The sequence below is a fragment of the Manacus candei genome, unplaced genomic scaffold, assembly GCF_025592945.1.
Source record: "Manacus candei isolate 608988 ecotype Guabito, Panama unplaced genomic scaffold, ASM2559294v1 h1tg000164l, whole genome shotgun sequence".
NCBI lineage: Eukaryota > Metazoa > Chordata > Aves > Passeriformes > Pipridae > Manacus > Manacus candei.
In genome coordinates, this window is record NW_026138212.1 from 78017 (window position 1) to 104985 (window position 26969).

The following is a 26969-nucleotide window of genomic DNA, read 5'->3' on the forward strand; positions in this document are numbered from 1 at the left end:
GGGAGAAGGTCTGGGAGCCAGCTCTGTTGGTGGTAGGGAGGTTGCTTCCTGCTGTGTATGGGCACTGCCCTTTGGCACAGGACATTTGCCCAGGGAGTGATTCAGGACACCAGAGGATGTGATGGGTCCCTCAGAGGACCTGGGCATTGGTGCTGGCGTGTCTCAGAGGGAGGGGGGCTGTCTGTGGGGGCTGAGTTGTTGGTGGGGAAAGGGGTGCAGCCCAGGGAAATGCTGTGGGAGAGCCAACCTAGAAGATGTTTTCTTAAGTCTGCTCTTTGTGTCTTTTCCAAGACCAGTCTCCAAGGGGCAGTGCTGGAGCGGAGCGGGAGGTGCCTGGACTGAACGTGGTGTGAGACTTTTGACTCTTCTCTTTCAGGGCATTCTCCTCAAACGCAGCGGCAAGTCCCTCAACAAGGAGTGGAAGAAGAAGTATGTGACGCTGTGTGACAACGGGGTCCTCACCTACCACCCCAGCCTGCACGTGAGTACTGGGCTGGGTAGAGGAGCAGGGTGGGACAGAGCGGTGTCCTTCATGCTGTGGCTGCTGCTGCAGATGCTCTCATAGCAGGCACGGTGACAGAGAGGGGCTGGGGAAGGGTTTGGCAGTGGGTGGGAGCCCTGGGCTCTACCCTCTCCACTGCGCAGGAGTTCAGCTCTGGCTCCCTCCAGTTTTCAGTAGAGCTGGTTTTCATCGGGGTCTGAAGGAGACCCCTTCCCTCTCCTGCAGGCTGTTTGTGCAGCGTCAGGCTGGTGGGGAGAGCTGGTGGGAACACGCTCTGTGCAGGGCTGTGCCGAGGAGCCGCAACTCTCCTCTTTGCCTGCTCGGTGCATTAAAGCAGGGGCTGCTGCCACCCCACAGCCGGGCGAGGAGCAGGCAGAGAACTCCGTGCAGCCACGGCTGATGGTGCCATTTGGGTGTGGAATAATTTTCCTGGCTGCTAGGTATTGGGTAATGGAGACGAGGTGCCTGTGCAGAGCCTGCCGAGCTGCGCTGCCGTCGGCGCGGGGCTGATCCTCCTCCCCGCGTGGCTCGGGCGCAGCTGCCGCCCCATCCATCTCTGTCGCCTCCCCACTGTGGGGCTAATGGCTTCTTCCCCGTTCCTCTTGAGCACAGTTTGCTGCTGCGACAGCAACCACGGACAGACACACCTGTGACACAGGCCCCAGCACCTCCGAGAGGACGTGCTGCTGCAGGACAGACAGACGGGCAGCAGCTGGGGAGCTCAGGGCGGTTTAGGGGTGCTGGAGCACCCTCTGGGGCTGCAGGGAGAAGGATAAGGTGCTGCAGATCTTGTGAATGCTCAAGGGCCCTCAGTCTGTCCCTGATATCCTTGACCATGTGATGTTGGAGCCTCAGAGTCTTTCTCTGCATTGCTAACCCTGCATCCCTGGCTCCAGGGCTTGCTGTGCTTGTCCAACTCCTGAGACCATGATCCATGGACCCTTCTGTGCTTGCACTGGAGACCCAGCCATTTCATCCCCTCTCCCTAATTTGTGGGAGCATTTTCTGTTAGACCTTGATCCCCATACCATGGTGTGGCCTGCAGTTCCCTAACTTTCTAACCCCATTTTTTTGGCTTTGGAGCCCCAGACTGGGAGAGAACGGCTGCTGCTGCTGTCTCTGTGTGTGTGCTCACACGCGTGTGGCTTTATCACATTTCCATCATGGGCTGTTATTACCATCAGCTGTAGAGGCAGAGCAATTTCTGGGCTGTTGTTTAACCACTCTCGGATGCTGTTGCTGCACACCAGGTTTCTCTCCTTTTTACACCACTCCTTCCTCAGGGGGTGATCGAGATTGATGCCAGTCGCTTTCCTTCCTGCACTTCTTCAGTGTTTCATTTCATTACTGCATTGCCCCGAGCAAAAATCTGGTTCTCTTCCACCTGGTGCCACTGGTGATCCACAGCCCATTGCTGAGGGCGGTACGAGCTGGGCCTCTCCTCCCCAGTTTCCACGGGGAGCTCTGAACCTTGCACTTGAGATAGGTGTTGTATCACCCGCCGTGTTTACCCACAGCAAGGGCTGATTATGTGTGGGCACAGAGCATGGGGCTGCCCAGCCTGGCTGCTGCAGGGTGAGGGTTCTGTGTGCTCCCCCGTGGCATCGCCTCCCTGAGAGCTGGGGAAAGGACTCTGGCACCCACCCTTGTGTTCTGTGCTTTCCTGTGGCTTTGTGTGCAGGAAAGGGGCAGCATGCCGTCTGGGTCAGCAGAGCCCCTCTGCCTCCCCTTTCCTGTGGTACCTGGTGTACAACCTGCAATTCTGTCACTTCATTGTGGCAGCAGCTCCCAAGCTGGTGGGTACATGGTGAGGGGAGCTGCGGGCTAGAACAAGCCACAGAGCCTCAGCCAAGGGGACACCTGGTATCCTGAAGATTCCTACCTTGGAATGGGCTCCTGCCTGTGCTGCCATGTGTCTGAGGGATGGCAGAATTCTGGGTGCAGCAGAGATGTCCCTGAGGGCAGGCTGAGCCCTGCAGGAAGAGAGTCTTTCCCTGTCCATCAGGATGTTCAAGTCCCAGAGCATTTTTGTGCTGCTTCTGTGCTCCCAGTGGCTGTTCCTTCGTATGAGTCAGGGCAGTTCCTGCCTTGACTTCTCTTCCCTCTCTGTTACATTCTCTCCCTTTTGGGTGTTCAGCACTCAACCTGTTTCTGGGTCTGGATCATGGCAGCTCCAGGCCCACTTGGAAGTTTCCTCACCAGGAGTGTGGTGTAAACCACGGGTTTGCAGTCAGATTGGAGGAGCCTGCACTGGTGAGCTGGGCTGGGCTCTGGACTCAGGGATTCTGACTCCCTGATGGAAGTGAATCTGCCTTGACCACCAGCCCAGACCTGTGCTTGGGTCCTGTGGGGCAGTCGATGTGTTCCTGCCCTGAGGTGCCACCTCCGCCTCTGCTCCGGAGCAATTGGTGGTTTCAGGGACAAGCAGAATGCTGGAGCTGGAGGCAGGAGTGCTGGGGGCCTGATCCCTGGATTCAGCACGGCTTTCCTTGTTGCATCTGTGTTTTTACCTTTCTGTGAGTGTGTTCAGCGACAGGAAAAGAACAAGTTGTGTGAAGAGCCCGGCGCGGTTTCCCATCACTTCCCCAAAGCCTTGGAGAGAACTGTGCTGCTGGGAAGGCGCGTGGCTGAGCCCAGCCTCGCCGGCCGCGCTGCGCAGAGCCGGGGAAGCAGCTCCCATTTTGCAGCCAGTGGAGCCATTCACACAATCACCTTCTGTTAATTCTATCTGCAACATCAATTAAATTGTTTGTAGAAACTAATTGAATGTGGCTTAATCACACATCTTAATAGCTTTCCACGCTTTGAACTCGTTGTTAATTCCAGTAATAAAATGAAATGAGAGAACTGGCTGGGTAATTAGTGAGGAGGCTTGGGAAGAAATTGCTGTTTTATGGCGGGTAATAAAAGGCGAGCGCCGGTGACCGCTCGCTCCGGCAGGCAGCCGGCGACCGCCACAGTTGTGCTGAGTGAGGGAAAATCCTCCAGCCCCTCCAAGGGTCCCTGCCCAGGGCTGCCACCAGGTCCCCACCCAGCTGGGAGCAGCCTGCTGCGGTGTTTGGTTGGGCTGGTGGTCTCAGAGTCCCCTGAGGCACTGGAGGGTGAGTGCCAAGGTTTAAGGCCAGGCTGCTTGGCTGGTGGGAGCACGGGAGGATGTGCTGACCCCATGCCCCATGACTGGGGTGTGCTGTGAGGAAGGGATGCCTGCACGGGGGTCAGAGGGGAAGAGAACAGTTCAAAGCACGGAGTGGAGATGCTGTTGGGAGGCTGTGACCCTTGCAAGTACCTGAGAGCACAGAGCATGACCTGCGTAGCCCCTGTCACCTGCTCTTGGGGCCAGGATGGGGAGGATGGTTGCTCTTGGCCTGAGCTTGTTCATATCTTCATGTACCTGGATGTGGAATCAGAGAGGGACCAGCTCTGAGTTAATCTTTTTGGTGACCTCCTTGTGAACTGGAGCAGGCCCGAGCTCCCTGCAGCAGCCATGGCCCTGGACAGCTGTGGATCCTCCCGAGGGCAGCGCAGGAGCCCGGGGAGGGTGTCCCCACCACCCTGCTCCTCCCGAAGCCTCGAGCTCTGCTGTTGGTCCATGCTCCCTCGGGGTCTGCCCAGGAACAGGGCACAGCAGTTCCCCTCTGTCATGTTGGTTGGGTCTTCCCCTTCTGGGGTCACAAGCTGAGGAGGAGCTGGGCCCATCAGAGAGAGCCGGGGGAGAAGTGTGGTGCCCCGAGGGGCAGGGAGGGGTGGGAGGCACGGGAAGAGACACAGCACTCAGGAGGAGCTGCAGGTCTGCACCCTCATTCTGACTGAAAGCTGAGATACTGTGAGGAGACAGGGTAGAGTGATGGTTACAGTCTGCATATGGGGTTTTGGCTGTGTAACAAGTTGTCCACCAGATTAAATGGTGGAGGCATCAAGCTTTGAATAACAGGAAACACTGCAAGTGAATGTGCAAGGGAATTACCTGTGTTGGTTTGGGCTTCACTTACCCCAGCTGTGACCTGAGAGGAAATTTCTAGGTATCCCTTTGATTACAGTGCACTTATATTATATTATATTATATTATATTATATTATATTATATTATATTATATTATATTGTATTATATTATATTATATTTTATTATTAGCTGTCACAGCTGAGTGCTGTAATTAAACAAACAAGGGATGACAGGGAGGAGGAACTGCCGGCTGCCTGTGTGCCCTTTGGCTCAGTCTGATCTCTGATCCCCAGTCAGGCTCTCCCAAATGGGATTGTCCTGGCATCCAACTGCCCATGGCAATGTCCCGGTGTTACTCACATCAGAGCTGTCCTGGGCATTGACTGTGAGACCTGGTTCTTCTCCAGAGCCAGCTCCACAGCACCAACTAGTCCTGGGCAGGTTGGAGTCAGGGCTTTGCATTTCTGTTGTCAGGAAACAGCTGTGAGCACTGGGAGAGTTCTGGGGTCTTTCTCCTCTGGCCCACCATGAGGCTTTGATCTCTTTTGACCCAAGAGATACTAGGATGTGCTGAGCTCCCAGATCACCTCAAGTCACTGACAGGCACCTGCCTGTGAACAGTTCCCATGGGGGTGAATGGATCCAGGGTTAGTGCTGATGGTTAAAATTGGGTAGCTGATGGATCTGGGTTTAGTGCTAGTTCTGGAGCTGGGGGAGCAGGTGGATCTGGATTTAGTGGTGGTTCTGCGGATGAGAGGTAACTGAGCGTGTGGGACCGAGGCAACCTTCTGCCTTTCTTCAACCCTTCTGCCTCTCTGCTCCAGGACTATATGCAGAATGTCCATGGGAAGGAGATCGATCTGCTGAGAACAACAGTGAAGGTCCCGGGCAAGCGACTCCCCAGGGCCACGACGGCGGCGGCGCCCAGTGCCAGCCCCAAAGCCAACGGGCTGGCCAAGGAGCGGAGCAGCTCCCAGCTGGCAGGAAGCACAGGTAAGAGCTGGTGTGGGTGGCACAGGTAAGAGCTGGTGTGGGAGACACAGAGCTGGCAGCTGTCCTTCCCTTGATATGTCAGCAGCCCTTGCTTTTTTGAGCTGGGAACAAAACCCCTCCTGAAGTGTCTTGTTTTTGCCACCCTCGGGAAGTCCCTTTGGTGGATGTTGGCGTTTCTGTGCAAGTCCCAGGTAAGCTCCTGTTGGGTTTTTGTGCTGGTTGGTGTCCAGGACATAAGAAAGTCAAAGGGCTTAACTGGTGGTGTGAAACCTTGAGGAGTTTCCTCAAGAGCGTCAAGGCTGATGAGTTGCTGTGCATGGGGAAAGCTGCTGCTCCCTAAACCAAAGGAAATCCCAACCTGGGATGGCTCTTGATCCCTGGCAAGTTCTTCTCTGTTTCTGTCCTTTTTCATGAACCTCTTTTCCTCTTTGCTTTCCCCTGGAGAAATGGTGAGGGGCTATTATGGGATCATCACTGTGTGTGTACACTGAAGAGGGGCAGCTGCCCCAGAGTGTGGTGAAGGGAGGCTGGGAGACTCTCTGGCCTCTGAGTTCCTACCACATTCCTATCATAGAGCTCCAGCCATGCTCCTCCTCTCACAGAGTTCCTGCCACACTCCTCCTGCTGCTCCTGCCATGGGAGGTTCTCACTCTGTGGAAGCTGTTGAACTTGAGACTTTTCTGCCTGTGTTTCCCCCTTGGGGCTGGCGTCCTGGGCCAGGATGGGCAGTTTCCACCCACCTCCTTCCCAGCCCGCTGTTGGCACAGTCTGGTGCAGAGGGTATGGGAACCACACCATTTGGGATGATGAGGGGAGTGCTGGTGGTGCTGCTGATCACAGAAATCCTTCAGAATCTGGTAGTGCCACTGAGGGTGAACTTCAATGACACATCTCTGTCCTGTTCATTCCTGCCCTGTGCCAGCTGTGCCCATGTCCGGGGTACTGTCAGCACAGAGCTTCAGAGTGTGCTGGGACTGAGGACACGCGGGGTGGGTGCAACTGGGCCGAGTGCTGGGAGCTGGTGGGATCCTTGGCATTGCACACACACAAGGGATGGGGCATGGTAACATCTCTGTGCTCACACAGTGCCAAGGGAGGCATAACGAGCCTTTTTGAACCCAAACTGCTGTTCCTGTCGAGTCAGAACTCATCTGTGGACCAGATAAACCGTGTGTTCTGACTGGGGGTGTGCAGCTCTCCTCTTTCCTGCCACAACTCTCCACTGTACACTGTCACTTCACCACCCCACACCCTCAGCGTGCCCCAGCGAGGGGACAGTTCCTGGCTCTGGACAGGGACACTCCTTCACCAGCGTGTCCGGGGCGCCTTGGCTGAGTTCTCACTTAGCGGAGATATCGGAGCTGGGGGGGATTCAAACCACAAAAGAGCTTATGCTGATGTCAAACCAACTGTTCATGTAACCCCATGTCCTGCTCCCAGCAGCCCTCTCAGTCCTGTTGGGCTGGCAGGGGCAGGTTGGGATGTGCCTGGATTACTGATGCTGCAGGAGGAGCAAGCATGGCATGAGGCTGTTTGGTCTGGGGACAGTGCTGGAGCAGGCACAGTGCGTGGGGGCTGGAGCTAGAGCAGTTTACACGAGAGGAGATGCAGTTTCCTAGCAGGGAGAGTAATTAATTTTGAGATAGTTTATCTGGAGAGTGAGTGGACTTAGCAGTGCCTGAAGCCTCTGGAATGAGATCAGTTCCCTTTTCATGAGATGTACTTTACTCCGGCTTGTGGGTGTCACTGTGTGTGTGTGTGTGTGTGTGTGTGTGTGTGTGCAAGGGATGGAACCTGCTGCTACAATCGTCCTTTCAGGGTAGGATCTGTGGATTTGGGATCCCCTGTTCACTGTCCTGCCTTGGGCCCTGAGCAGAGCAGTGCCATGGTCTGCCCAGAGCGGGTGTGTCCACATGGAGATCAGCACTAGAACAGCAGCTGTGACCAGATGTGAGTGTCCTGTCCTGGCCCAGTGTGTGTCTGCCATGTCACAAAGGTTTTTCTCCTGGTACACAATCAGTAAAGGGCTTTCTGAGGAATTTTTTCAACTTGCTCTAATGCCTCCAAGCCCAGCTGCAGCAGATGCAGTCACCAAGTGACACAAACCCTCAGACGTGACATGCTCATATGCCTGTGCAATGCCTAGGGCTGGATTTGGTGGAGAATCTGTCCAGCTTCAAATCAGCAGTGACCTTTCAGTTTTGCCACCTTTGGAGCTGAGGATGGGGCTGTTACTTTGAAGCTGGGGATGGGTCCACTGGACATCTCTCATCTGACACATGCTTTGGGCACTGGAGAGGAAGCACCTGAAAGTTTGCAGTTCTCTGCCAGTCACAAGTTAATCTTCTGAGGACATGAGCTTTGGAGACCTGAGGGATTTGCTGTCTTGCCCCAGGAGCCACTGGGCAATCCCAGGTGGCCTGTGGTTAGAGTGCAGAACATGTGTTTGTGGTTCCTCTGTGACCTGAGCTCTGCCAAGGTAAGTGAGTGTGCTGGCTGATGTCCACCACACACACAGTCCTTACTTGGGGCAAGGAAAAACCAGGGACATAGAGGGGAGACAGAGAAAAAATTTAAAGTCTTACCCTGCCCTATATGTAGATGAAATACACAGATGCAGCACTCTGGTGAGGATTCAGAATAACGCCTGGTACAGCCAACTCTGAGCTAAATTCAGTAGGAATGAGGAAGGAGCTTGTGTTTGTGAAACCTGCAGGGACTCTGAGCTCAGTCATGATTGTGCCCTGGTATTTAAACCATTAAAGAAGGCGACTTTACTGTGGTCAGGCTTGGCTTTATTTTAGATTGGATGAGTTCCTACTGTCCAGAGGAGGCCCTGGAGATGCTCTGAGGACTGGAGCCCCTCTGCTCTGGAGCCAGGCTGGGAGAGCTGGGGATGTTCACGTGGAGAAGAGAAGGCTCCAGGGAGAGCTGAGAGCCCCTGGCAGGGCCTAAAGGGGCTCCAGGAGAGCTGGAGAGGGACTGGGGACAAGGGATGGAGGGACAGGACAAGGGGGAATGGCTTCCCACTGCCAGAGGGCAGGGTTAGGTGGGATATTGGGAAGGAATTCCTGGCTGTGAGGATGGGGAGGCCCTGGCACAGGTTGCCCAGAGAAGTTGTGGCTGCCCCATCCCTAGAAGTGTTCAGGGCTGGGATGTCCCTACCCATGGCAGGAGGAACTGGAGTGTTGGGCTAGAGAGGGTGGGAAAGGGACAAGCAGATCTCCTGCCTGAGCTCTCAGGTGCTGTGGCCTGGTAACAGGTATTCACTGCAGGTGTGCCAGTGTTGGGTCAGGTGTCTCCTTCAGATCCCTGGTGCTCCTCTTCCCGATGGAATGTTGCTTCTCTTGCCCTCTTCCTCAGGGCTCAGCAGGTACATCCTTGCCGTGTTCAGCAGGCTCACCCACCCTCGTGCTACTCTTCATTGTGCTCAGCACATGTTTCTGGCTTGGGGAATGAGGGCAGCTCATATCCAAGTGCAGACAGGATGCAAAGCGACTTTAGTGGGGGAGAACAGATGGCAGCACAAGAAAACTATGGACAGTGTCAGTCAGCACGAGAGCCTGGCCTCAGCCCGGCTGTGCCCTGCGGTCCTGCTCCACAGGGGTTTGTAGGGACCTGCTCCAAAGTGTTAGCAAAGGGGAGAGGGGCAGGAAGGTCCTGAGACCGTGGTCCACGACACCTGTGCAGGTACATACGTGGCACTTAACATGGCCATGCACGGAGCACATGAGGCGCTCCCTGGCACTGTATCGCAGCTAAATGATGGCAGAGGATGCCAAGGAGGTGAGCACTGGGAAGCCTGCCTTGGAGTGGGAAGTGAAGTGAAGGAAGAGTCTGCAGCAGTGCCGACCGAGATGGTTGTGCTTGCAGGCAGTGACTGGAGGCAGTTCCTGATAGCACAGTGTGAGGGGAGCAGGCTAAAGGGAAAAGCTCTGTCCAGTTCTGGGGGCTCCTGAGGGACTGTCCAGCTCTCTGAGGACTGTGATCCTCCCATGGGATGTGCTGCTGAGTGGTGCAGGAAAGCAGAGGTGGCAGCAGCATCCCCGGTGCTGGGGGGGCCAAGCAGGATGGGCTGGTTGGACTCAGTGCAGGGGTGTGAGCTCAAGCTCTGGAAGGTTTTAGGTGGGGAAGGAGCTGCAAGGGGCTGATGCTGCTTGGTTCCCTTCACCCCAGGGAACAGTCCAGATGGTCTGATGTGTGTCGGGGCTGGTGGGGTGTGAGCCCTCCTCCTCTTCCTTCTCCTCCTGCAGCACCGCTCCTGCAGCCCACGGAGAGCGTTTTCTGGAGCAGGTAGTGGTGGGAACCACTGCTTGGGGTGCAGGGCTTGGCTGATGCTTGTGTTTGCTCCGAGGTGACGAGGGTCTGTCTGTCCCAGGGCCAAATTCGGTGTGCTGGCACCGACTCTCATCTCCACAGCATGGGCAGGGGAGTTCCTGGCGTGTGGCACGGTGCCTGTCTCTGGCCCCGTGTGCCGTGTGTGGTGGTGGGAGAGAGCCTGCACTGGTCTCAGCCGCTCCCAAACATCGGGATGGCAGGGGTGGTGCTGGCTGTCCAGGCAGCTCGGGATCTTTGCTGGGTTCATTTGCCAGGCAGCTCCACTGTGGCTCCCGGAGCGGATGGCCAGGAGCATCTGCACCGGGCGGGCAGGAGGAGAGCGCGGTGCTGGTGCCAGTGCTGGGGGAGCACTGCAGTGGCAGACCCCCCCTCTGCCAGGCCCGTGCCCCCCGATGCTCTGCCTCTGCAGAGTGAGGGATTGGCTCCCCCAGGCCGGGGTTGCTGAGCCTGCTGTGATCATGTCACGTCGGGCTCCGTCGATGTTAACATCTCATTATCTTTGTTACTGTAATTACATTATCCGCTGCTTTATGCAGAATTATTCTCCGAGGACTAATTGATGGATCCATGTTTAATTCATTAATCATTAGCATCAAATTCGACAATTACAGTGCACACTGATTGTGGAATTTCAAATGTAATGAGGGAAGAATTAACAAAGAAAAGGGAAAACCTGTTTCCCTGGCACACCACTGCTCGCCGTGGGGGACAATGACATTGAGGGAAGAAGAGCGGTGAGAGCAGGGTGGCGCAGGTCATGGCAGACAGGATGCTCCTGGATCAGCTCATGCCTGGTTGTGCAACAGTTTCGTCGGGTCAGAGCAGGGAATTTGGGGACTGAGGAGGGAAAGCTCAGCTCGCACCTCTGGAACAAAGTTGCTTTTCCTGCCGGCAAATTGCCTGTGGGTGCTGGAGCAGCTCGTGTCACCCTGCCCTGGGGACTTCCCAAGTTACATGTGCTCGATGCTTTGTAGGGAAAGCTGGATGGATTTTTCTGCCCCCTGGATTTGCCCATAGTGCTGTGGCTGTTCTGTTACCTGAATGATGTGGCATCTGCTCTTAAATCCATGGCTGCTGCACATCATTTCGATGTGTCCCACTTGGAGGGAGGATCCTGTGCCACTCTGCCCTGGATTGTGGTCCCTGGGAGCTGGGCAGCAGAATGAAAGCCAGAGCAGGGCCCCCAGTGCTACCCCTCAGCCTGAGGGGCTTCTCAGGACCAGGCTGGGGGCAGTCCCCCTGCACAGCTCGTTCAGTGACGGGTGTGGGGACACACCATCCCTCCCTCCAGCCATGATTTCAGCTTTCTGTGGAGTCCAATTGGAAAAGTCCAACATTACCACTACTGTTCAACCAAGGGCCAGGGCAGGGGGTGGAACTGGATGATCTTTAAGGTCTCTTTGACCCAAACCAGTCTGGGATTCTGTAACTCGGACATGGGGATGCTGAACAGAAAGGAAGAGGTTGAGGATCTGTCTGTTCTTCGGTGTGGGGCGTCTACCCTTCCCAGTGATGTGTTAAAGGGTTGTTTGTAGTCTGAAGATGGAGCCAAGATGAGAGATTTACTAAAATTTATCTGTAATTAATATCTTGCATCATGAATCATGTATAAAATACTGAAATTCATGTGTATATTATAAATATTATACATTCACCATTACATTCATATGGTAACCTCTTACGAATGTTTATCTGAGTGTCTGAAGGAGGAGGATGAATTGAAATGTGAGGCTGGAGCTGTTGGTTCAAGGGTTTGCATTGAAATTGGCAGGACTCCATGGGGAGAGGAGGAGTGTGGAGGGAGCCAGGCAGGATGACACAAGGCAGGACAGGACCAGCAATCTTTGGTGCCTGGTTCTGGTGCTGGACAGAAGCTTGGAGGGCTGAGATTCTGCTGGATCAGCTCGAGGTTTTATTTGCTAGGTTATGGTAGAGTTAGGATGAATGTCATATTTCCAAGCACTGTAACCTGGTTATCTCAGATGTTATGATTTCTTTCTAAAGAAGGAAAACTGAGGAGGCAAAGAGAAGATGAAGCCAAAAGTGCCGAAAGTATCCGCTAACTCTGTGCCCCCAGTCTGGAGCCCAGGAATTGCTTTTTCTTTCTCATGAACTTGGCCTTTTTTTAGCTCTTTTCACCACTCTAGTCATTCAGAGCTCAGAGTCTGTCCCAGGCACTTGGAGCAGGAGGAACATGTTGTTAGGCAAGGGTTGGTATAAGTGACTGGAATAGTAGTTTTGGGGATTTTTCAGCATTGTGTTGGTTGGATCCCATGCCCCCAAAGCAAACACTCTGCTCTGAGGCCCCTGAGGCCCTTTCTGTTGCTGACACTCATGAGCTGTGGCTGCCCCATCTCTGGAAGTGTCCAAGGCTGGGTTGGATGGGGCTTGGAGCATCCTGGTCTAGTGGAAGATGTCTCTGCCCCATCACTGGGCGAATCCTGTGCCTAGAGGACATGTAGGACCTCCTCAGGTCTCTGCTCCACTCTGCCCTTTAGGGGAGCCTTTGTGGCTCCATCGTGCTGCACTGTGCCTCCCCACGGGGCACAACCCCCACGGCCCCCCGGGAAGGACCCGCTGGTGCATCCCCATCCTGCCCCGTGGGTGTGGGAGCATCCGGCCGTGCTGGGCCCTGACTCTGCTCTGCCCCGCCTCGTCCCAACCAGCAACAGAGCCAGGCTGTGCCCTGGCAGCCACGGCTCAGGCAAAGCCCCCACACAGCTCCTGCTCCTGTAACTGGGAGCACTGGAGTCGTGTGGGCAGGGAGAGGCTCATGGGAGGGATCAGAGCACGGAGAGAGCTGCCAGTGCTTCCTCCCTCCCCACCCCAGCTCTCCCTGCCCTTCCTGATGGGAAACCAGAGATTGATTTTCTCCGACCCAACAGTATAATCACTAACCCTAATTAGAGATAATTACTGGGACTTGATACACTTATTCCTTGCCAGAATAAGGAGCCGTGCAGTGCAGGGCTAAGCAGGGAGAAAGCCTCGGAGAAGGGATGGAGGAGAGGAGCAGGGAGAGAGGAGCACAAGGCAACAGAGTGCCGTGGCAATCAGAGCCCTTCCCAGGGCCAGTGGAGGTGACAGAGGCAGCCAGGTGGGCACAGGGCAGCCAGGTGGGCACAGGTGGGCACAGGGCAGCCAGGTGGGCATGGGGCAGCCAGGTGGGCATGGGGCAGCCAACCAGGCCCTGTGGCTGCGGCTGTAGCTCTCAGCATCCTGCATTCCAGAACATCTGGCTCAGGGTGCCTTGCACAAGGCACCTGCAAAAGCAACGAGGGTGTAATTTGTGGCCACCTGTGAAAATCTCAGTGTAAATAACTTGCCCAGCACTGCCAGGAAGGGCAGGGCCAGAGGGGCGGCCGGTGTTCTCCAAGGTGGACTGAGGACCTTCTCCAGCAAACCAAGTTTTCTCCTCCATACAGCCCAGGTTTTTGCTGCAGGAGGGAGAGGAGCCGGGGAGCAACTTGCTGCAGGCCACAGACTCCTGTCCTTTGCTGTCTCATAGCCCCAGCTCATCCCCGAGTGCAGGCAGCTGCTCCAGCAGTGAGTCCGTCCAGACCCGCGTCTGCCATCGGCAGTGCCTGGGATCTGTGCTCTGCTGGACAGGGAGGTGCCCCAGAGGAAGGTGCAAAAACCCATCACTAGCAGGCGAAGGACAGAGCCCTCCTGTTCTCCAGGCAGAGCAGGGCTTGCTCTGTCCCCTCGGAATTGTGCACCCTGGGAGGTTGTGCTGCCCTGTGCCCGGCAGCCTTCACGGGCAAAGCAGGCAGGAGTGGATGAAGCATGATGTGAGTGAATGGCTTTAGAAACAGGAGTTATGTAGGAAAATACAATGCCAGCATCCTCGAACAGCCCTTTCCCATCTACACCTAGGAGCTGGGGGCAGGGGCTGTTCTCCATCAGTCACTGCAGTGCTGGTCCTGGTCCACACTCCACAGCAAGCCCAGAAGGTTCTGGCTCTGCTTCCTTCCCTCCTGTAGTTCTGTCTCAGACCTGAATTCCTGCTCTGCCTGTACATGCAAATGGGGATCTGTGTCAGTGCTGCCAATCATGAGCATCCATCTCCCTCCACCATTGCAGGGATCTCATGGGGACTGTCCAGCTGCACAGGAGCTGTTCTGGGTGGTGTGTTATACAGCATTACTTGTACATTTTCTGCAACTTACTTTTCCAAGTTTCTGCAGCTTACTTTTCTAAGTTTCTGCAAGGACTGTAAGTGACACCTTTGGTCACAGTAACAGACGAGGAGAGTGATCTGGGACATAGACCGTGTTTCCTTCGTCTGCTCCCACTGCTTATTCCCAGCACCTCAATTTGGGTGCATCAGAAACACTTCTGAGGTGTTGGAGTGTGAATGACATTGTGGTGAAAGTCACTGAAGGGCTTTGCCAAGTTGCAGTAGAGCTTCCTTGGACCTTCTGAAGCCTGGTTCCAAACAGCAGGGCAGCTCCACGGGGAATGCCACCATTACCCCATCTCAGCTGATGAGGGTAATGAGTCACCAAACCAAATTCGGTACTGGCTTAGGTAAAAGTAACCTGAGTGCGTTGTGCTGGTGTTCAGGCAGAGTAAAATTCAATCAGAAATAGAGTATTAAACACACACATGCACAGACACATGCACACAAAAATGCATCTGAGACAATTTCACCAAGCTGGAAGCAATTACATGCCAGATCTTTAGGGAGAAGGAACTTAAACAGAAGGGGTTGGGGGGGGAAGTAAAGCGTAATTAGAAGTGTTTAAAGAATATCTTACTGGGTACCAAAAGGTTAAAATGAAAAGGAAGGTTTCACTGCTTAAAAACATGTCAGTCAGGGTTGAGAGGAGACGTGAACTGTTCACTCTGTGTCCTGGTAGAAGGGACAGGGACAGGCAGAGGGAGCTGCCTGCGTGGTGCTGCTGCGGCTTGTGCAGCTGTGTCTGTGTGTGTGTAAAAAGTGATAAAATTAACAGCAACATGATAAAGTAATGGATAAGTGCTGAGCAGGAGCTGGAAGCTGCACCAGTCAGAGGCTGGTGGCACCAATGTGGCCCAGCACAGCCAGCTGGAGCCACGGCAAGGCTCCCACTGCCATTCAGCCCTGTGCCAGTGCTCCCGGCCCAACATCCGCCGTGAGTGATTAATTGTGAGCAGCCCTCAAAGTGACCCTCCTGGCTTTGTGGGAAGCATTCCAGGTCCTGGCGTTCCCAGACTCGCTGTGGCTGTGGCCACACAAAGGGTTGTGTCAGTTTGTTCTGGGCTCATGGCTCTGCACCAGGCTCCGTGCCTGCCGGCTCTGGGGAGGAAGTTAAATGCATTTGGTAAATGATGGTGATGAGGAGCTGAGGAACAAAGTCACCAGTGAGGAAAGAGCACCAGCACAGTGCAGCTGCTGGGGAGAACCCCCAGCACCTCCTCCCTGGGGACAGGAGTGTCCCAGCTGATGGAGACACCGACACTGCCTGCCCCATGGAGAGCTTCCCAGTTTGGGGATGTTTGCCCGAGTCTGTCAGAATAGGCTGAACAGGAACCAGCAGAGTTACAAACAGTGAAAAGGGTTTTTTCAAGTTTATTAGGAGCTAACAAATCCTAACCCCAGCATTCCTTCATTACTGTATGGGAATAGTAGAATGGCTAATAAGGAAAAAAAGTGAAGTGCTCAGTGAACACTTGTGTTGGTGTCTGGGAAAGGCAAGATGATGTATCTCAGCACAGAATGATGAATTCTTCATATTCCATCTGTAATTAGGCAGCGAATTAAACAGCAGGTAGGAGATGTGGACATGTTGGAATCAGCAAGGCTGAATTATTTAATTCAGGAATTCTAGAAGGTGTTGTTAAGGTCTTTTTGATGTGTGGATGGTGACAGTCAGTTTGGGACTGGAGAGGACTTCCAGAGGGCTCAGGTTCATGGATTTCTGTGTCCACAGTATAAGAAGGAAAATGATGGACTGGAAAGGGCTGTAAAAACCAGGAACTGCTCCCAGAACACCTTGTAGAGAAAGATTTGAGGAGCTCAATTTGTTTAGTTTATTGGAGAAAAGGTTAAGAGATAATTTCAACACCATCTGTAAGTACCTGTATAGGAAGAGAAATTTGGAGAGAGCTCTTTATCAGATAAAAGGTACCAAGATCCAGTGATGGTGACAGGAGGAAGACAACTCAGACCAGAAATAAGGCCCAGATTTCAGCAGTGAAGGCAGTTAACCACTGGAACCACTTACCCAGAGCGGCAGTGATCTCTCTGGCACCGGCAATATTTGAGTTGGGATCAGATTTTCTGACAGATCCATCCTTACTCAGGAAGGCTTGACTTGCAGGCAGACCTGTGGTGTGACTTAGTGCTGAGCAGCAAAGCTCAGGCAGTCCAAGGGCTCCTTTGGCTGCTCCTGGCTCCCAGTCCAGGCATGTCATCACTCTCCCAGTGGATCCACCTCTTCCCTACACAGCTCCAGCCTCCCTTCCTTGGCCATGGAGCTGCTCGGCGGGTGGACATGGGGTGCCTCAGCTGGTTTCAGGGCTCTGTGTGAGGGCTTGGCGTGGGCAGAGGTCATGCTGGAGAGGACAGAGGAGCTGTGGCTGCCTGCGGTTTCCAGGCTGGTGATGTGCTCTCGGTGCAGGACTGTGGGGGCAGCGTCACTGTTCCCAGGTTTCTCCGGTTTGCTGGGTCTTGTAGCTCTGTACGTGGGGTCATCTGCCATCTGAACCAGAGGTGAGTTGGGGTGTGGGCTGGAGAAGCCCTGGCTTATCTCGTGTGCTCCAGATCTTTGGCTGGGAGACGGGAGGTGTCATGGCCAGCCCAGGCTCTCGGTCCTCTCAGAGGCATCGGCACCACACAGGGCTGTTTGTCCTGGCAGTTTGTACCCACCATGGGTCAGCTTTGGTGGGAGCTGGGGTGTCACAGAGTCACTTAGCACATGCAGATGTCCAAAACCATGCTCTCCAAAGGCAGCACTGAGAGAGGAGGGAGATTCTTTGTGTCAGAGCAGCTGTGAGGCCCAGTGCATGGCAATGGCTCCCGCTGTGTGCAAGCTGCCAGATCCTGATGGCCCTGCTGTGGAGCTGGGCTGGGAAACCTCAGTCACCCACGGTTTGGATCAGTGATTCCACACAGACACTCGCTGTTGGCAGAGCTGGGAAGGACATCTGTCCATCTGTCGCCCCGGAACATTCCCCCTCATGCCTGGGGACTGTATGGGTGCTTGGCTTGGTGGTCAGCTCCTGAGCAAAACGTGGAGGTTGATGTCTTTCAAATCACACATCTCCATCCCAGTGCTCCTGGGAGCCACCCCACGTGTTTTGGCCTTATTACCAGTGGGAACTGTTCATGAGGAAGGACCTGCCGATGTCCCAGTAACAGCATGCAGTGCTTCCTTCAGAAAGCCAGCCTCACAGAGACTCCTGGCTCCAGAGCACAGCAGCCACAGGGGCTCCCAGGACAGCTGTGTTTGTGCCATGTCAGCTGCCAGCCCGTTGGCAGGGAGGGGTGAGTTATGTCCTCCCCAGCAGGGATCTTACAGACAGGCAGCTCTACCAGGCTCCTTGGCTCTCACCTCCCCCCAGGAACCGGTTGGTTTCTGAGAGTGGAGGAGTTTCCCACCAGCTGGAAGTGGGTTCCCATCCAGCTCCATGTATTGGGGTCCCAATGGCATTTGGGGAGGCTTTGAGACATGCTTGGCTGCGGGCACCAGCAGAGCAGTACACTAAGGTGACACGCAGTAATCCTGGTTCTTATTTGAAATAAATGGCAGCCAGTTGGCAACAAATGCCCTAAAATTTTGGTTAAGGGGCAGCGGTGACTGATGACTCCTCGGGACACCGTTTGGCAGAGGGTCAATAGCATTAACCTGTACTGTGCTACTAGCCTCTACAGTACCAGAGCAAACAGGGTTTGCTCCATGGCAGGGTGTCCTCACCCCATCCTGGAGCACCTCCACCACCATCTCATGCCACATGCTGACAGTCCTTCTGCCCCGTGGTGCAGCAGCAGTGTCCTTCTGCCTGTGCTGGAGCAGGGCCTGGCACTCCAGAGGAAAGACCTGTCCTGTCCTTGGCCATAAACCCAGGGGGATCCCCAAACTGCTTTCAGCTGGTGCCTCTTTAAAATTCAGCATAGCCCATTCCCCATACCGAAGCTGGGTTCCCCCGTGCTGTAAGGGCCTGGAAGCAGCACCAGCATAATGTCACCAGGAAATTTCACCAGACCCTTTGCATTATTTTGCCAAATTTCTCTTGAAAATATTAAAGAGACCCTAAAAAGATCTTTAAGTGACTCTGCAAATGATCTCCTTCCCAGCTGATGGTGCCCCTTTGGCTCACTCACCTTTATCCTGTTCCCTGGGCAGCCACACCTTAACGAAGAATTCCCAGTTTGCTCTGATCCAGGTATTTCACCGAAGGGTCCGGGCTGCCACGTGTCACGCCTGGGAAGAGGCCATTCTGGTTTCAGGTCTTTTTCCATCCACTGCCACATCCATCAGTTGGGCTGTACTGAAAAGACATCATGGAGCCTTGGGTCACACCGATGTGGCCACGTGAGTCTCTTGGGGGGTTGAGGAAACAGTGACTGGGGAGGGACTTGAGGGGCTGTCAGCAGGTTGGGGTTTTGGCCCCTGGAGGTGTTGGCTCAGGGACAGATAGTATTTACATGTAGCTGTCTATTCACCTGTCACTTGGCTTGCCCAATTTACAGGGGACATATCCAGCAGCTACCAGGGTGTTGCTTCCAAAGGGACACAATTCCTGAGAGCCTTGCTGGGACCACCCAGGAGCTCCCTGGAACACGCCGGAGTTGAGCGGGGCAAGGTCCATGAGCTGAGTGAGTGGATGGGCTGTGGGGGAGTTCCCCACAGCTGGGTGACTCCAGGCAGTGAGAATGAGGTGTCAGGAGCTTGGAGGGGCTGGAGAGGCTGATGGAGACTGTTCCTTCGTTCAAAATGGAATTTTGGGTGCTCGTGGCAGCCTGCACTGCTCCTCCTCGGAGTGTTGGATGGGCACATCCTGGCAGACTGGGGCTCCCAGCATGGCTGAGTGGGGGTGCAGAGTGAAGATCTGGGCTCCCTGGAGCCCTGCAGGACTTTCCCCTCTGAGGAAGCAGCTTCTCCCAGCCCCTCTGTTCTCCTCTCTTCACCTTCCTCTCCTCTGTAGGTGTGGCTGTGGACACGGGCTGTTTGTTTGCTTGGGGGCTTGGGGCTGGCGGGCACTGCCTGAGTGCTGGACAACCTATTCTCATCCCATCCCATCCAGTCCTGTCCCAGGACCCAGCTCATCCCGGTCTGGGGAGAGCAGCATTGTCCCTGCTCCAGTGGCAGCAGGCTCCCTCCCACGAGGAGGCGAGAGGAGATGGATGCAGCAGTCAGGAGCAGAGCGCCAGCTAATTACCCTTCCGAGTGTGTCTTGTAAATTAAGGGCTAATTAGAGGCAAAGTCAGTGTCATGGTTTTACACGTGTTTCTGTGGTGCTGAACAAGGGGAGGGAGGGGGAAGCATGCAGCAGCCGGGCTGGAGGCAGCGAGACAGGGGCACTGCAGGGTCCTGGCAGCTCAGGGTGCAGGGTGCTGAGGCCCTGGCAGCTTGGGGTGAGGGTCCTGGCAGCTCAGGGTGCAGGGTCCTGGCAGGTCAAGGTGCAGAGCACTGTGTCCCGGTGAGCCCCGTGTCAGCACTGCTGGCAGGCAGGATCTGCAGCCAAGGCTCACAGGTGATCCCTGCACAACAAAGCAGGGAAAGGGGATTTTTGGTACAGGGTTGGTACAGGGAAGAGGAGGGTGGGAGGCACCTGCCATGCTGGCGATGAATGAGGGGTGGTAATGATGATGATGATGATGATGGTGGGTGGCAGACATGCCTGGTGCAGGGCTGGTGGCCACATCACCCCTCTGTTCTCTGGAGGGGAGATTTGGGCTCTTGAGCTGTCCTGTCAGGCATGTGGCAGCCCCAGCTGTGCCCAGGTACCAGCAGCATCTGAACAGCATCCCTTGGGTTTTCATGGAAACAGCAGGAACAGAAATGTACATTTATGTACAAACTTTGGGGCTCCCCGTGGGATTTTATGGGTCTCTGCTCTTCGTGAAGGGTGGCCAGCACAGAGAAAGGTTGCCCGGGGAGGTTGTGCCATCTGCCTCATCAGAGATGCTCCAAACCTGTCAGACAGTCTAGGGCTGCTGGCTGGGGGGGGTCTTGCATGAGCTGGAGCTGGACGGGATGATGCCAGACCTTCCTTCCACCTCAGCCGTGCTGGGATCCACAAGAGCCGAGTGGGGCTGGTTTCACACAGATGAACTGCCCTGGCTGTAGCAGCTTTTGCTGGGGACCCACTCCTGCAGGTGTCCATTTGTTCTGTGGAAGGTTCCCACTGCCACAGCAGTCCCACTGAACCCGGGGCTCAGTTCCTCGTCATGGCTCGTAGCCCGGCTTTGCCGTGGCCGTGGAGGGGTCGGTGTGCCAGGGCTGGAGCTGTGGTGTGCGGTGCACGGAGCCATTCCACGGCCCTGCCCTGGCCATGGCCGGGTGGGCTGCAATGGGAATCCCAGCTGGGAATCCCAGCTCAGCATCTGTGCCTCCGGGTGTGGAAGGAGGAGACTGTATCTTCCGAGTAGGAAAGGTGCCCCTTTGCTCCACCCTGGGCTCCCAGGGCACGTCCTCTGCAGTGGCTGGAGCTGAATGCCCTGAGGGAAGCACAGGAAGGGGCTGGCAGTGGGGAGGTGCAGTGGGGTCCCTCAGGGCAGTGTTCTCCTCCATGGCAGATCGCCTGCAGACTGAACAGGATGATGTGTGCTCCCTGTCAGAACTGCCCTGTTTGCTGTTCTCAAAATTTTGGGCGTTCTTGTAATCCAGAAACACTTGACCTGTTTTGAATCACTGAGTGATCTTGTCCTCTGTGACAGCCTCTGGTCCTAAAAACACCCCTCTCTCAGGGGTTCGGGTTCCTGGGCACAGTCACAGGGGTTTCCAGCGAGTGGGAAGAAGCATTTCCACCTGCTGTTCCCATCTTACAGACGTCTGTTCCCCTGCTTGTCCCTTTGACACCCTCTGTTTGGTTGCCTACTCTCTCCCAGTGCCTCCTGCATGGCTGGATTTTACTGCCAAGGACACACAGAGAGTGAAGTTGAGGAATGAGGGTGGGCATGGTGGCCATGGAGTGGGTTTGGGTTTGCCGAGGTGCTGGAGGCAGTAGTGAAAATCATGAGCAGACATGAACTCCAGCTGTGGGAAAACTGTGTGCCAGGATCCCCAGCTGTGCATCCTGGGGTGCTGCACTGAAACCCACCAACTGGGGTCCCTCTGGGAAGTGGGGTGCACTGGGCTCATCTCTCAGCACCCTTGGGGTGATGCACCAGCACCCCTTGGGAGAGGAGAGACAGAGAGCCTGTCCTTATGCAGGGCCACTGGACGAATGTGGCATCAGGTATGGGACACTGTGCCTTCTCCCACCGTGCTTCGGGGCAGCAGTGGGGCTGCGCTCAGTTCGTGTCTCTCTTGCAGGTGCTCCCCACTCGACCAGCAGCACGTCCTTGCACTCCGAGCGCTCCATCAGCGGCATCAACCTGGTGGGCTTCAGCTCCAAGCCAGACGGGATGCACCAGCGCTCCTACTCCGTGTCCAGCGCAGACCAGTGGAACGAGGCTGTGGCTATCCCCGGCAGCTGCCCCAACCCCTGTGAGTAGCCCTTCTGGCCCCTCTCCCCTTACCTGTGGCAAGTGGGGGCTCATTTCATCAATGGGGCAGTCCTGAGCTCTGCCCCGTGGCTGCAAGTCTGGAGTTTGCTCATGGGTGTCACACACAGCCTCTGGGCCTCACTGGGGCTGTCCCCCCTAGGGAAGGTGGGCTGGCAGTGTCCCAGCCAGGGGAGAAGCTCTCCTACTGGGCATGGAGAAGGTCCAGCCAAGGGATGCTGCTCCACAGCAGGACGGTTCCGACCTCTCTGCTCTGACCTCACTCCCAGCTCACCATGCCAGGGGTAACTACTGCTTTCCCTATCTCTGCTCCTTGCCGGCACCCCCATCTCCCAGATTTTGGGGCAGCTGAACAAATAGGAGTGATTCCTGTCTCTGGAGCACACACTGAGCACGGCCCGCCCCCTCCCCCCACGCTCACTCGCTCTCTGTGATGTTTCAGGACAGTTGAGTGAATTAAAATAATTCATACATTTCCCAACGTAGCCACTTTGCCGAATTGGAAAATAAATGCTTTTGTGCTGCATTCATCACTCCTTCGTTCCTGGCTCTGCCGCCGCACTAAAAAAGCAGTTAAATGCACATCAAGAGTGGAGGAGCCATTTCCATGCCTGCTCGCCCCTTGTAGTTCTCATTAGCGCGGCAGCCGCCCCCCCGCCCGCTCCCAGGGGCTTTCGCAGTTTAAAGGAGCCTCTTTATGATCATTACCGGAGTCCGACTGTGCGGGCGCCATTTGCAGCTGAGGAGGCTCCTCATTTGTAACTGTGAAAAACTATCAATTTCAGCGCGCCTGATGCAGCGGCTCCATCATTGGCCCCATCAGCTCCCTGCTGGAAGCGAATTAATCAGACTGTTACTGCTGATGGGGCAGCGCGGGCGAGGGGAGCGGAAGGGCGCAGCGCTGAGCGGGATGTGCCGGCAGCCCCTCGCCTCGGACACGGGGGGCGGCGGGGCAGCCCCCGCCGGGGAAGCGCCTTGCGAGAGGCACCGGACACGGGCGCGGCTCCTCGTCCCCTGCCGGGAGAGGGTCCCCGGCGAGGCCGTGCCCGGCCCGAGGCAGCCGTGAGCGCAGGCAGCGGGAGCCTCCGTGCCCCGGTGTGCACAGCAGCAGCTCTGGCACCCTCGTGCAGCACCACGGCCGGCACACGAGGCACCTCGGCACAGGTGAATTCTGTGGCACAGCCCCTGTGGAGGGCAGCTCCCTACCCCAGTGCCCTCCCGCCTCAGGAGCTGTTGTGGCAGGTCTTATCCCTCCTCCCAGCGGCCCCACTGCAGAGCTGGGGGCTGTGCATTGGCCTCCCGTGGCCTGGCCTGGGTGTCATAGGAGAGCCATCCAGTCCCTGCTCTCCATCCCTCTGCTCCCCATCCTCCTGCATCCTGTCCCTCGGCCTCCCCAGCCCCCCGCTCCATTACTCTCCTCCTATCCATGCAGGAGCTGTCCATGCTCGAAGCACCCAGACCAATCTGCCTCTTCCATTCACAGTAACTGGAGACTGACAAACGGGAGCTGAGCTGCAGGGTCTGTTGTGGCAGGACAAGGAATAACATTTTTAAACTAAAAGCAGGTGGATTTATCCCTGGAAATGTTCAAGGCCAGGTGGGACGGGGCTTGGAGCAACCTGATCTAGTGGAAGATGTTCCTGCCCATGTCAGGGGGATGGGATTGAATGATCTTTGGTCCCTTCCAACCCAAGACTTTCTGTGATTCTCTGCTGCTGCTCCTCCCCATGACACAGGGGTAAGATGTCAGCTCAATGCTCAGTGTGTCCCAAGCGCTGGTGGCTGTTTGTCCACTCTTGGGTCCTGCCACACTGTGCTGGACCCCGAACCCTGTGGTCACTCCTGCCTGGCCATACCCTGTGTTAGTGCTCCACAGACATGTAACGGGGCCAACCGTGCTGGAGGGCCAATGGCACACGAGGGACCACCAACCCAGGGGTCCCAGGGGTCCCGGGGCTGTGTCCATGGGCTGTGTCACCCACAGCCACAGCAGAAGTGGATTCTCAGCATCACAAGAGAGGGGGCATTTGGGGGGTGGGCAGTGCTTTCCACATGGCACAGAGTGCCGAGCTGAGCAGCACGACCACCCCTCCACCAAGGGACTGAGCACTGTGAGGGGGTCCCTGCGCCACATCTGAACCCCAGCTCTTCCAGGGTCCAAGCTCTCTGCTGTGTTTCCAGCTCTACATGGCCAGGCAGGTGAATAATATTCCTCTGCTCAGAGCAGATTTGGGGCACATGCCGAGGGTGTAGGCTACCCTCCTGATACCTGAGGACAGGCTGCCTGCTCCATTTGTACCCTGGAGTGCACACAGAAGAGGGATGGACAGGGATGTACGGTCATGTAAATGTGCTCCAGCACATTCTATGTCTGTCCTTTATGGAGGAGCTCTGTGACCCACCTGTGGGGTCCCAGAGCCACCCATAAGACTGACTGGTTTGGAGATGGAGCCCAGGAGGTCCCAGGTGTGCCTGTGGAGGGTTCCATGGTGAGACAGGGACCTGGAAGTCCTTGGGTGGATCAGAGGGGCTCACTGGCCCTGCTGGGGAAGGAGGGGGAGTGAGCAACACCTGATCTTGCAGAGGGAGTATATATTCCACATGCTGCCCCCCCGTTACCATCCCAGCCCCATCCCACCATGGCCCTGGAAGCCCCCAGCTCTGGTGCTGGGCAGTAAGAGCAGGGACAAGGGCAATGATCCCTTGGGGATCAGGAGGTGCCAGGCTCACGGCTGGCTTGCTGGGAGCGCAGAAGGGCACGACCCCACTCACTGAGCCTGGAGGGGGGCAGAGTGCTGGCAGCACAGAGTTTGGCCCGGGGGGCATCCTGGTGAGCAGGTGGGCAGCAGAGGGAGGCTGGAGGCACCATGTGTAGCCACTGACGAGAAAGTTCAGGTCCCCTGCGACTTGCGGCTGGGAGCTGAAGGTGCCTCACACCTGCTCTAAGCACAGTCCTGTAACAGGATCAGTAATTTATATTTATAAAACTGGAGTCTGATTTTATTAGATTTATCTCTCCTAATTGTCAAGGGTGAGCTATTTCCTTGTGGATAAATAGCATCAGAAACACCCTACTAGTCTGTGTCAGTGCAAGAGAAGCCCGAGTTGGGATAGATCCAATGCTGCGTCCTCTCCCATCCAATGTGAGTGGGACACTGGCTGCCCTCTGACCCCTGGGAGGTCCTGGGCTCTTTCCCTCTGTGCTGCTCTGTATCCCTCTGTTCCCCTCTCCACCCCACTGCTGACATTTGTCAAGACAGATCAAGCCCCAGAGAGCCAGTCTGACCAAAGCAGGCTGAACTGGGGAAGCAGAGGCTGGGCTGGGGTGGGAGAAGGGCTTGGCAGGTCCCCACAGTCCCGCTGCTGGAACTTGTGTGATGCTGTGATTCCTTTCTTAATTCCAGGTACCACAGAACATGGAAATGAAGGGTCAGGACTTGATGGGAAACACTGGGCTGTGGCAGAGAGCACGGCAAGCTACCTGAAGCAGAGGAGCTGCCATCTGTGCCCTGGGGGTGGGTGGACACTGGAGAGGCAGGAGTGGATTTAGGAGAGGGTTAACAGTGCAGCGAGGGCTCCTGCGCCTCGTTGCCTTCCCCGGAGTCTGCATTTTTATGCTGATTGGAAGCCTGCGCTGTGTGTGCTGCTGAAATTGAATGTCAGGCTTTTGATTTTGTTGCTGGTCTCTAATGAAATTTGACATTTAATGGTGAGTGCAGCGGCAGCGTGTGTGTGTGTGATCGGAGCTTGATTAGCGCACTCTAATTGACAGTAATTAGGCAGCTCCCTGATTGTTTCTAATTCTGCTATTAATTGTAAGGAACAGTATGATTGAGGATAAATTTGGTGCGTTGCTGCTGGGGATGCAGCTTCTTCAGCTCCGTATCGGAAGCCTATTGAGCCCATCATGCTCAGGTTCCTGAGTGTGGCAACCCCAGTCACCTCGTCTGGCAGAGCGGTGCTGGGGGGGCCAGTGCTTCTGCAGAGGCTCTGCGGATCCTGGGGCCTGGATCTGCCCTGGGGGCACCGAGAGCACCTCCTGGGTCCGTCCCTTCCCTGGTGCAGCCCCGTGAGGACGCTGATGCTGAGCTGCTCCCACAGGGACACGTGCTGGGGGGTGGCACATCAGGCTGCCTCAGTGATGCCACTGTGCATGTCCCGGCTGCATAGATGCCAGAGCTGCCCCTGTGTGATCATCCCACATGGATCCTGGTGTGGAGCAGATCCAGCCTGACTCTGCCCAATTTGCTGCCAGCCCTGAGCTGGAGTAGTGTCAGAGTGGCCCCGTGCCATGGGGCTGAGCGGCTACTTCCCTATCTCATGTGGCCATATGGCCAGGCGAGTACCAGGGCTGACTCCTGGACACCTGGGTGTCTCTGGAAAGAGCAGACTGTCACTGTCCCGCTGTACATGACTTACCTTTTCTTTGTCCCCAGCTAATGGTACCGCCGACTCGCTCAGCTCCAGCCCAAACATTTCCAGTACTGCCAGCCCGAAGCTGGAGCCACCTCCGTCACCACATGCCAACAGGAAAAAACATCGCAGGAAAAAGAGCACAGGGACGACTCGGCCTGATGGTCCCAGCACAGCAGCAGAAGGTAGGAAGGGTCTGGCAGCACTGCCATCTCGGAGCACCAGGCATCCAGGGGTCCTGTGAGGTTCGGGGAGGATCTGGGGCTCAGAGTGCTCCTTATCCAAGTCTTGATAGGGATCTGGGGCTCAGAGCACTCCTGATGTGGGACTTGATGGAGACCTGGGGCTCGGAGCACTCCTTGTCCAAGCAGCTTGTGCTGAGGAAGGAGGGAGGGAAAAGCCAGCCTTTCTGGTCTGCTCTTCCCTCCATTTCTCATGCTCAGTGCAGGCAGGACCACTGTCATGCCCGTGCCTGCACAGACCCTCACTGGTAATAATAATTACTAACTGTAGTCACAGACCTGAGAGCACACCACATGGTTAATGGGTGCAGACACTTTCCACCACAAGAACCTATTTCTGTTTTGGAAATTGGCCAAACTTTCATTATTTAAAGGACCTGCGCTGGGCACCTGCCTGAAGCCAGAGGTCTTCTGGAAAAGCTTGTCTAGTTCAGGTGACCAGCTGAAGGCATGTGCACTGCTTAGCCGATACTCAAAGTACTGATGGGTTTTGTGTTGAGCAATTCTGGTGATTGTGGTTGCTGAAGAGGGACCCAAAGCTTGGCAGGAGGCTGCAAGGCATGGGGAAGCATTCTGCTAGGAAAAGCCACCCAGATTTGTCCAGGTAGAGATGAGCCTGGCAGCCACTTTCTCCAAAGCCTGCATCTGTGATTAGCCTCTGGAAAAAGCAATCCTCAGTCTGAGATTTTACTTCATTCTTGGTGGTCCTGTCCCACAGCACTCAATAAGCTTTTGTAGTGAACCAAGGATGTAATTCAGATGGGAGGAGGGTTCAGTACAAGTGTTGGAAGCTAATGACTGCTGCAAAACAAACCAGGAAATGTTAGTCCGTACCTCAAGCTACTGCAGCTGTCCTGGCACCCTGCTCCATCACAGGTCCACCCA

General features: G+C 55.6%; 1 protein-coding gene across 2 annotated transcripts in view; it reads left to right on the forward strand.

The window, feature by feature from the left end:
• AGAP3 (ArfGAP with GTPase domain, ankyrin repeat and PH domain 3) overlaps positions 1-26969 on the forward strand; it is a 110320-nt gene that overhangs the window by 69072 nt on the left and 14279 nt on the right. For both annotated transcript variants that reach the window (XM_051773017.1, XM_051773016.1), the window contains exons 10-13: positions 377-481; positions 5267-5435; positions 21239-21412; positions 25866-26027. In XM_051773017.1, coding sequence (XP_051628977.1) covers positions 377-481; positions 5267-5435; positions 21239-21412; positions 25866-26027 — 610 coding nt within the window. The remainder of the gene's footprint in view (positions 1-376; positions 482-5266; positions 5436-21238; positions 21413-25865; positions 26028-26969) is intronic.